This window comes from Notothenia coriiceps, unplaced genomic scaffold (assembly GCF_000735185.1).
Source record: "Notothenia coriiceps isolate Sejong01 unplaced genomic scaffold, NC01 NC01_scaffold00026762, whole genome shotgun sequence".
NCBI classification, from domain to species: Eukaryota; Metazoa; Chordata; class Actinopteri; order Perciformes; family Nototheniidae; genus Notothenia; species Notothenia coriiceps.
The window spans coordinates 53030-63640 of record NW_011359463.1 but is presented as its reverse complement, the minus strand read 5'-3'; the positions used below and the strand labels follow the sequence as shown (position 1 = coordinate 63640).

The 10611-nt window shown below is 38.5% G+C and overlaps 1 protein-coding gene and 1 non-coding gene across 2 annotated transcripts; both read right to left on the bottom strand.

The window, feature by feature from the left end:
* Positions 1 to 1162: 1162 nt before the first annotated feature.
* On the bottom strand, positions 1163 to 6832 carry ppdpfb (pancreatic progenitor cell differentiation and proliferation factor b). Its single transcript, XM_010784950.1, has 5 exons — positions 6660 to 6832; positions 5298 to 5393; positions 4362 to 4439; positions 2156 to 2249; positions 1163 to 1667 (listed from the first exon to the last, which is right to left on the bottom strand). Exons 2-5 carry the CDS (start codon positions 5350 to 5352, stop codon positions 1559 to 1561), a joined length of 336 nt encoding a protein of 111 aa, XP_010783252.1. The 5' UTR covers positions 5353 to 5393; positions 6660 to 6832; the 3' UTR covers positions 1163 to 1558.
* A 1297-nt stretch (positions 6833 to 8129) lies between these two features.
* trnas-aga (transfer RNA serine (anticodon AGA)) lies at positions 8130 to 8211 on the bottom strand. Its single transcript has one exon. It is a non-coding gene; the product is annotated as a tRNA-Ser (tRNA).
* Positions 8212 to 10611: the final 2400 nt, after the last annotated feature.

Genomic DNA, 10611 nt, shown 5'->3' with positions numbered 1-10611 from the left:
TATCTCTTATATTTAGTGGAGGAAAACAATTATGCCATCAGTTATGACATCACTTGCGCGACTCTGGGATTTGTAGTCTTTCTTGTTGCGTATTTTTCATTATTCTTATATTTCAACAGTTTTACGACAAACTGTGACTTTTTTTACATGGAAATTATTTGTTAAGATTGACAAACATCATATGAGTAATTCATGGCACAATTCAAACGGGATCGAAAGATAATTTGGTGGAGTTTTGAAACGTTTAAATACCATGTTAAATACCCCGCCAGATTGAAAAGGTGCACTCCATTTGAGCAGCAGTGCGGACCGGCGGCGTATGTATGTTGTTGTACTGTTGAGGATATAGTGTTCTTGAGTTTTTACATTTTCTGTTGTATCAACTGTAAAATTAAATAAATACAAAATATAATCAAAGTAATCATGTAGCAGGTAGCAATTACAATGATTGCAAACGTTACTAACTCTTCAGCATGAAAGAGATTAACACATGAATGCATTCATCATTAAAAATCAAATAATATAATACTTTCAAATGTATACTATTTTAATCCTTTATTTCAGGTATGTTTTATAAGAAATACTGACTGTTTTGTTATTTGGAGAGTGAATGTAGTCATTCCAACATTAACATCAGTCATGTATTTCCTAAACATAAGATTCCCTAGATGTCTAAAAAAATAAACAAGGATGAGAGACATTTGCGAAGCAAACCGCATCTGAAAGTGTAAGCCAACAGGAGCAAGACCCCAGAAGTTGAAACCGGTATGTGCCGGAATGTTTTGTTTTTTCATCCAGAGGCTGCTGGACTCAGTTTCCAGATGTGGTGTGTGTTTAGGCACCGAACAAAAAGTTACACAACCCCAGCCTCTGGGTTCACTGCGAGCACCAGTCTGTTCTCTCTGTGTGTTTACTTTGTTCCTGGAATAGCTCTGTATCGAGTACAAGTGAACCACTACCTGCCAAACACTGACTCTTCTACATACTGGTCCTTATCAGGCCATTTCAACCAACAGCTACGTGGACACCACTTATTATATTTAGGTATGAACAGAGTTCAAATCATGTTCTTAAAAAGGTCAGAGAAAGAGGTTTGTGCTAAAAACGTCTGCTTTGTTGTTGTGTGTGTGAAAGAACAGAGACGTGAATCCAACACAGAACATTAGGCTGCAAGAGTATACTTTATTGCATTTGCAATCACAGGGTGACAAAAGTGTAAAATGTTTAACAAAGGCAAGTGATGTGTATGCACCACACAGTGTGTATATGCAACACAGTATTACAAACACAGTACAAATGTAAAAAAAACACAAAAGGAGCTTATCAGTTATCATCGTCTTGTTTTTTTAGTTTTTTTATTCTTTTCAATTCAGCTTTTTCCTTGGTTATCAATACAAAAATCACACGGTTACAGAAACAGAAGCAGCCTATGTCTACAATGAATTATAATAACAGAAAATAACTAATAATGTTGTGGAACATCCTTCCGTCACCTAGCGTTGGTCATTGGTCCGATTTCCCCCCCCCCCCCCATCGTGGATCAGAGTGAGCTGCAGGATCAGGAGGAGGTTCCTGCGTCGCTGCGCTCACTCACCTGCCGTTGCATCACCATCTCCCTGGCAACGCAGGTGATCTGACCATTGGTCACTGCACCTTGGACCCTCGCCCTGAGAGACAAAGAGAGATGGAGATATTGTGAAACGCTATTCTTGATTCAGTATAATAGAAAGGGTGTGACTGTGTCAGACAGCTAAGGAGTGATTTGTTTACACAGGGACCGGTCTCAGCCTGTAGCCATTTCCAACTGCCAGCCAGGACAGGTATATTTGCTATGTCATGTATAAAGTAAAAGCTGAATACAGCGCAAAGCTCTGCTTTACTGCCAGGTTCTACCAATCCGCCACTTTCGGTATTGGATTGCGAAAACCCACTGCAAATATCATGTCAGGTTTTTTGGTAGCTTTATTTTACAAAATGTACAAATCTGTCTTGGACTCATCTGCAGCTCTAAATTGAAGCTCGACAAAGGTTTAAAAAAAAAAACAGCAGCTTTGCATTTTTAGTGAGTGTACAGAGAATGATCAGGATTAAAATAAGCCTAAGGAGCAATGGCAGCATTAGGAGATGAGTCAGCAGTGAGTGTGCGCATACTTACTTCTGCTGTGCCTCCTCAGTCAGTGGAGTCATCCCTGGCGGTTTCCCAAAGAAGAAACTGGACCACCAATGGCCAGAGTCCTGCTTAGGGAGTCCTGTGGAGGCCGATAATAAAGATACAGGTTTATACAGGGAACAAAGTATCTACTGTACATTGAACAAAGTCTTCATTATGAGCTGTACTAGAAATTGTTGCCACTTAATGAGAAAGACTTAAAAAAGGTCCCTATTATACTGTTTTTCATCAATATATTATAGCTCTCAGATATTTACAAAACATGTCTCTGAAGGGTTTGGCTCCAAACACCAAACAGATCATTGCAGCATCCCATGATCCCCTCTGTTTCAGCCCTGTTTCAAAAGTGCTGATTCTCTGTCTGTTATTTTAGATGAAAATAAGGAAACCCTCCCCCCACGCCCCTATGAGAGATATTTGGTTAAAAAGAACACAATGGTAATCTAGGAGGAGATTCAGGTGACAAGGTGATGGGGGGGGCTACCTTGGTTGCTGATTGGCTAATGGTTACACAAGTCAAAAAAATCATTATGACATCATAAAGTGGCCAAAATCTGATCAGCTCATTTTCAGACAGGTTTTTATATAAATGGATCAGGACAAAAAGTGAGGGGGTCTTTGTTCATGAAACTTTCAGAATCGTTTAATGCAGAGGGGACACGTGTTTATGTATAAAATATATGAAAAATTGGATTTTCAATAATAGGTGCCCTTTAACTTATTAAGCGTAAGAATGTAGACTACTGTGTGTGTTTGAGTTGAGTGTGTTTCATCAGCTACACTGAGTGAGCCATGACTCGGGTTTCCCCCTGTCAGCCCTCGGGTTTGGCTCTGTGACAGACTGCGACACCTTGGGTAGTGACTGAACAGCTGAATTTGCACACAGGCAGTTAAAGTTATACTACAACTGCTGTGTGTCATAATGAACTTCTAGGTCAAATTCTCAAAGTGGTGTCACTTAAGGACAAATACTGACTTCCTAATTATACCAAGCAAACCAGGTAAATCCTCTAATCAAGTAGCACGTGTAAACTACTAAGCAATCTAAAATACATCTTTAACTATGTTTTAAAGATGTATTACCAATAGAGCTATGATTTCACAGCTAAGGAAAAAAACAGTTTGTAAAACGTACTAAACAAGCAGGAGTTTGTGCACTCCACCCTCCATATACACACAGACACACATATTTCCCCTTTAACCTACTTTAATTTGCACTGCATGTCGCTGTGTAAAAATATTCCCTGACACCATTAAAAAGCTGACATAGCTATTAAATCAGGCATGGCAACTGAAAACCATGAGCCAGCACTTCTCGGTCAGAGCAGCTGGTTTTTACCTCAAGCTACACTGAGACACTGATCCAGAATTAGAGATGAAGATATGAACTGATGCTGAGGGTTATAATGGTGTATAAGGGGACGAAAGAAAACGTGCCTGGTGCAGAGTTATTTTATTAATACTGACATCTGAATCCTATCTAGAACCAATGGGAAATGGGAGATGCAGGGTTTCTAATCCCTTAGTGAAAACGACTTGCTGCTAAATTAGACAAAGCCAGATCAAACCTGAACTAGTTTATGCACGATGACTCAACAATAGCTCTGTGTGCCCTGAGCAACAGCTGACTCAACCTCAGCAATGCTTTGAGACATGCCCTGCCTGCCATGTTACCTGAAGGGTAAGCAGTGTGATGTGGATTGAGTATTGTCACTATAGTTTAAGTTAAGATTGTTGCTCTAACTGCAGATAGATATTCGCTCTGACACATCTGGATCCTAAACAGAGACACACGTCAAGCTGTTCTTTCCAAAACCACAGCCGTTAAAGTGCATCACTCTTTTTTAGGAGTGCATGTGGGATATGTTGCATAATTTCCTGACTTCATTACTACAAACTGTGAAATTCTTTTGTAGCAGCTGTATGTTGATTCAGAGTATATTTAACCAATGATTGTTGTGTTGGTTTACTGTTAATAAACCAGTTATGTGAAAAGACAGTCGCATACATTATTTAAATCAGCTTGTGAAGAATGTTCTTTGAAAATGTAAATCATTTTTTTTTAAAGGACTGAGTTTTAACTTCTCAGGGGTCCAAATTCTGTTTCCACACTGACGCACCCTAAGTTATGCAGGGAAAGCGGTTTCCCTAGCGTTGATACTAAGACATGTTCATGGAGAGTAACACACACCTGGATGGTGAGGGATGACCTCTCCACTGTACTCCGAACTGCCACAAGAGCTGCTACTGGATGTAGAGCCGATTCGCCCTGAAAGAGGAGAGAAAAATAGAGTTTAGCTTAATCACAGGGAGTCAACCAAACTAAAGAAGGTTAAATAATTCCAAATTCATTATCCAAGGATTGCAATGGACGGTTACTTCTTTTGACCCAGAGGGAAAACGTAATGTACTTGCATAATATCTAGCCGCTCCCTTAAGAGTGGTGGGGGCGTTCACATGGACACGAAAATTAAAAATCCTCTCGTCGTATAACCGCAACCCGAGGGGCCACTCTATGGTTGTAATGTAAGCTTTTGATTTGATTTACTAAGACAGCTTACAAGTCTATTTGGCACCTAAACCAAACCCATTTATAGAGGCCACCACCATCCCATATTCTGAAGAAAAATATGTGATCTCAAGAAGCTATCCAAGACATTGGGAGACACAGGAGGGGTGTAACCTTGAAATAAAAAACCAACTGCAACTTCCCCTTGAAGCACTAATCAAAATATATCTGGTTTTACATTCAAGCTTGAACGGATCATTACTAAACCCACGCAGGGTGGGACTTTATTTCACTGGCAAGGATAACCTATTAGCTACTCTTAGCGCATGTTCAAACGTGCGTACAAACAATCATTATGACACTAATGCTACAAGTATTAAAAACGTTACTCAGAGAACCAGATTATCGGCCCGAATATACTAGTCATCTTTTAAAAAGAGAAACCCAAGGTGACTCATTACATCTCAAATGTTAACCCTTTAAAGAGCGGAAGCTAGTAGGAATATAAAGTCGATCTTAGGGAAGGCAGACTCATAGTTAGTCACCAGACAGGAGGAGGGAGTCAGTTGTGAACATCTGCATTGGTGTGATAAGGGAATACAAAATGGAGAGACTCACTTCGATAGTAATCAGTGGTGGCCACGAGAGAACCGCCTGCTGGAATAGATGCCATTCTACTGTAGTTGGTCGCTGTACGCTGTGCTGGATGGAAACCTGGGGAGGACAAACAGTATGATCAACACCAGACAGCAATACATGGAAGAATACCCACAGCCAGAGGTTCAAAACAGGAAGAATGATGGTTTCAAATCACTACATGGGATGCAACTAATTATTATTATTAAGCTATATGTCATTATCTTGTCTAATCATAATTAACCAGTTGTAAAAATAAGGGCTTAACTTAACGTTGTTGTTTTGTGTCTATCCCTTCCTTAATGAATTGAGTAATTGTTAAGTCTATAAACTGCTGGAAAATGATGAATCAGAAAAATGCCTTTTTAATTATTCCAATGTCTTGTTCTGTCCATCCAATTGAACACAATCCATAAGAATTGTGATACATATAAAAACTGTGTATTTTTCTTTATTTTAATCTCTTCTAATGTAATAAACTGTGTGTGTGTGTTTAAGGTAAAGGGACTACATAAACAGGCACATGTTTGGCTGTTTTGCTTGATAAATTACTTCAACATATAATATCAAAATAGCATTTTGGATATTAGTCAATCGTCAAACACTTAATCTACTGGCGTTAATCCCTGCAGCGCTGACACAAAGGAACATGTAACCCATAAAAAAGAGAATAACATCCTGGAGTCCAGCTGTGATGGATGTAAAAACAAACAAACAAACAAACCTGAGGCTCCAAACAGTAACATCCACACACATTAAAACAAAATGCACACTAACTGCTCATGTCTGAAGGACATTGTACATCGTTTATATATATACACACAGAATTATTTGTTTCTTCCTCGCTAGAACATCACGTTCACACCTACACTACAATGACGACAGCTCATGTTTTGCAGGGGTCTTGTTTACATTAAACTGTCAATGCAGAAAACCGACCTTTTTACGTATAAAAGCAGAGAATATGAGTGCTTAGTAAAGTCTGTCTTGAAGAGTGTAAATGAACAAAGCAAAAACAGATGGCCCCTTTTCTTTCACACTGAGGACATTTTGTCTCGATACGAAGACAAAAACCAAATCATAACAGTGATGTTGACATTCAAACTGAGGGTCGACACGACGGCAACATCAGTAATAGGACTTTTAGTATGCTATGAATGACAAAAATACGAATACAACGAGTAAATACTACATACATAACATATATATATATATATATATATATTTTTTTTTTTAACAAAGCAGAGATTCTGCAACAGATCATAACAAACTAGCCTAGAATCGCTAGCTCGCCCACCACCAAAAACAGTGTTACCACCATTTTATAACCGGGGAAACCCTCACCTTTTTAGGAACCCAAACGTTCTTGATGTTCAGTAGCACCCAATTCAACTCAGTCGGCAAGGCTGGGGGAGTAAACGCTAGGCGACGAGGCCCATTTGAAAATAAGTGTTGGTTAAATGTAACCCTCCAAGGTCCGAGCAGAGATCAACGGATTGTTGTTGGCATAAACGGTCATCTCATGCTTTTATAGAGAGCCGGAGGGTGACGTCACATCATGCAGGGGGCGAGGCGTGTTCAATAACTGCCCATCTGTTGCGCAGGGATTGCACCACGAAGTGTACATGTGGTGTACATCCACGCTATACTCAATACTGTAGAAACTTTTAAACACAACAATTCAAAGTATTTTATATTACAACAAAAAAAGCCACAGTGGTGGAATATAGGGTTCATTTACTCAGGTATATTAAAGATTCAAAGGCTTTATATTGTCATATTCACAGTAGCTACAGTGTAGATATTGACATGCACGTCTTAAGACCTAGGATCCTTCAACAATGCAACATAAGTATAAATAACAAATAATGAATAAATGAAATATAGTAGAAGTAAGTAGAGTAGAACAGACCAGAAATTGAACAAAATAGTTGCAAGTGAGCAATGTGCAGTAATAAGTAAGCTATATACATGTAAAATATATTAATATGAGTTAAAAACAGAATGTTAAATTAATTACTGTACTGAACTTGGTACAAATATTCAGTACTAATCATTTTAATCGTATCGTTACTTTATGTGGCTTACTTCGTCATTTATGGTTTTCTTTATTTTTTCAATTTTACTGTACTTATTTATTTCCTCAATAGGCTCATTTGTATTTAATCTCTTTACTCACTTTAAAAAATGATACTTGCATTTTCCTGTGGGGATTAATAAAGGTCTATTTTATAATATTTGTAGCCTTTATTTTTATAATATTTGTAGCATACCTCATTGGAGTGTTTGTTGTTTTTGTTAAAGGATAGGGGTTATAGGGTAAAGACCAAAAAGAAGATTCATTTCAGTGACTTTTAATTAAAGTGTGACTGATACTGTCACCGAGTAGTATAGTAGTATATCCCAAACCACAGTGAGCATGACCCAGAGAAAACACACACCGTAATAAGAGCTCCCTCTGGTGGTAAAATCTACGAAATACATCTAATTTAAAATGTAATACAGCAGATTGAAGGACGCATACACGTGTCATGTTGTTTGCAAATTCATGTTTACAATCATCTTTTGTCAGTTTCAAGTTTCAGCACATAAAATAATAGATAACAGGTTTCAGGCACCCACTAACATGCGAAATATTTACAATATGAATATCGGTTATCTGTACCCAATAACCAAACAAAACGTAAAATTTACATTTGTTGATTTTCACTTCTACACTATGAAATCATACTTATCTGTCTTTTTGTATTGTAGAAATGATTTGCAACACATCGACCTAACAGTATCTGGTCAAAGTAAAGCCAAAACGATGTTCGTTGTCGGCAGGATTCGAACCTGCGCGGGGAGACCCCAATGGATTTCTAGTCCATCGCCTTAACCACTCGGCCACGACAACTGANCCGCAATCTTGTAAACAAACTAGGTTTGTTTGAGACGCGTGCACTCCACTATGAAGCCCTCTGTATCGCGAATGTCAACGGGGGTGGGGGGGGGGGTGCTAGTGGAGTGCACGCGTCTCAAACAAACCTAGTTTGTTTACAAGATTGCGGCGCGACTTGGTGATACCCTGGAAAGAAATCTCTGCGTGAGAAATACAAGGTGTGGCGTGTGAGCGTGTGAATGGAGTGAAATGCGAGACTTGAGAGCTCTGAAGAAAGACTACAAATCCCAGAGTCGCGCAAGTGATGTCATAACTGATGGCATAATTGTTTTCCTCCACTAAATATAAGAGATAGCTAAGATAAGATAACTTTAACAAGATGCCTGTGTGCTTTGTACCAGGTTGTAATCATACCAGCAATGGGTCTTGCTCGTTCTTTCGCTTCCCGTCTGATGAAAGGAGTAGGACCAGGAGTGGCTGGATCAAGTTAGCTACCTAGCTAGTAGCTAGCACGTTAGTTAGCATTACAGCCTTAGCCTTGTCATTTTTATTACATTGCATTTAGCTGACGCTTTTATCCAAAGCAATAAGTACGTTCGACCAACAAAATACAAACTTGAAGAAAACAGAATCATATAAGTAGGCTACATCAGGTTTCATAGAGCTAAAACATTTCATTTTAATATAAATTTCAAATAGGGCTACAAGTAACAGCCACCTTCATTTTCCACATGATCAACCAATCTGCCTGCCGTCCTTCAATTCAGTACCTTCATTTCATGATACTTTTTACTTCTACTTTACTTTGGAAGCCAATTTGAACCACTTTTTTTCTCCACTACATTAGATACTTTGCAGATCAAGATAAATACATTATGATGTATTATTATAGATTTTCATTAGTACACAATGTACTTTTATGTTCTGTTTTTGTTTGAAGTTAGATTTTGAATGCAGGGTTTTGCATAGTTTATTTGTAGTGTTTCTAATTGTATTTATCTAAAAAGTATGATTATTTCTCGCTGTCATTTGGCATGAACATTATGGTTATTTCCAGCTGTTGATTTAGTGGAAAGATGAGAAAACTCATGTTTGAGAGTTACATTTTTGTTCATTAAATGTTCTCTTTTTTGGTTGTCTAGTTTTAGGTGAGCTTTAACATTAGATGTATGCCTCTCACTCTTTTGGCATAAGACCCACCTGCTCCATGCTCTCATTAGGGCTAATTAGGGGAAATGGCAAGGCAGAAAGCAAACACAAACCAACCCAAAATGACAACTCCACAGCCTCCCTTTATCTCTGTACTTATTAAAGTTATCCTGACATGCGGAGAAACATCTCCCTGCTGACATTAGTGCAGCACAAATCCTGACACAACGATTTCCCCATCTGACTGTAAAATGGGTTTGTTTAAGCCCCACTGTTCCCTATTCACTCTCCGGTCTCCCTGTGTGTCTCTATGAAACAGAGGAAAGACAAACAATGCTGCCGAGTGGCCCCTCTGAATGACAGTGTGGAAAAGCTGAACAGAAGGTTTGTTCTGTGGCTCATTTGAAGAGCGAAGCGGCCGCTCGTCCTCAAACGCTGCACTTTTTCCAGGTCAGCGGGTGCTCGGTGGGTCGTTGAAAAGTGGAAGTGAAGGAGGAGATTTTCTGTCCTCTCTTTGTGGATCTCCACTTGTTGCCAGACTCTTCTGAGTGGCTCTCTTACACAACCTTTCCTTTACATCCTGTGTACTTTACAGTAGGCCTATAGTTCAAATCAGTGTATGAATAAAGCTGCATTGAATGATTATTCTTATTTTGAGTTTGGTATTTCATGATGAATTGATTGTTGTTTATTATTATAGAAAAAGTTGGAATTATGTGTTGTTTCGAACCCACAGTCAAAAACCATATTAATTCCAATAATACAAAAACGAGAAAAACAACATTTTGAACAGTATTTAGTATTTCTACTTTGTGAATGTCTCCATCATTCGTCAATGATTTCACAGAAAGTTCATAACTGATTTTACTGCATTATCATACATGAACGGTTTCATATCATACATTTTTCTTTCAGTTTCCTGCATACAGGGCTAGGGATGTCGACAACTTTAAAGGGCTTAGGTTCAAGTCTGATCTTGATTTGATGTAGGGGGACGTTGAATCCCAAAAGGAACTGTTGCTTAACTTGATGTTCTTAGTTACTCAACTGTATTCTGTAAAAAAAATCACATTAATGAAGCTGAACATGAAATATTTCCTGTCACTGTCAACAATTTGCTGATCAGAGTAGAAATTCAAGGGAACTGTTACTGCTGTTGCTGAGCAAGAGGAAACCTGCTTATTTCTTCACAGTAAAAACAAGAACTTTCACATTAAACATGAATAACTGCTTTCTGTGGGGAAAAAAAAGTTAAGCTTCACTTTT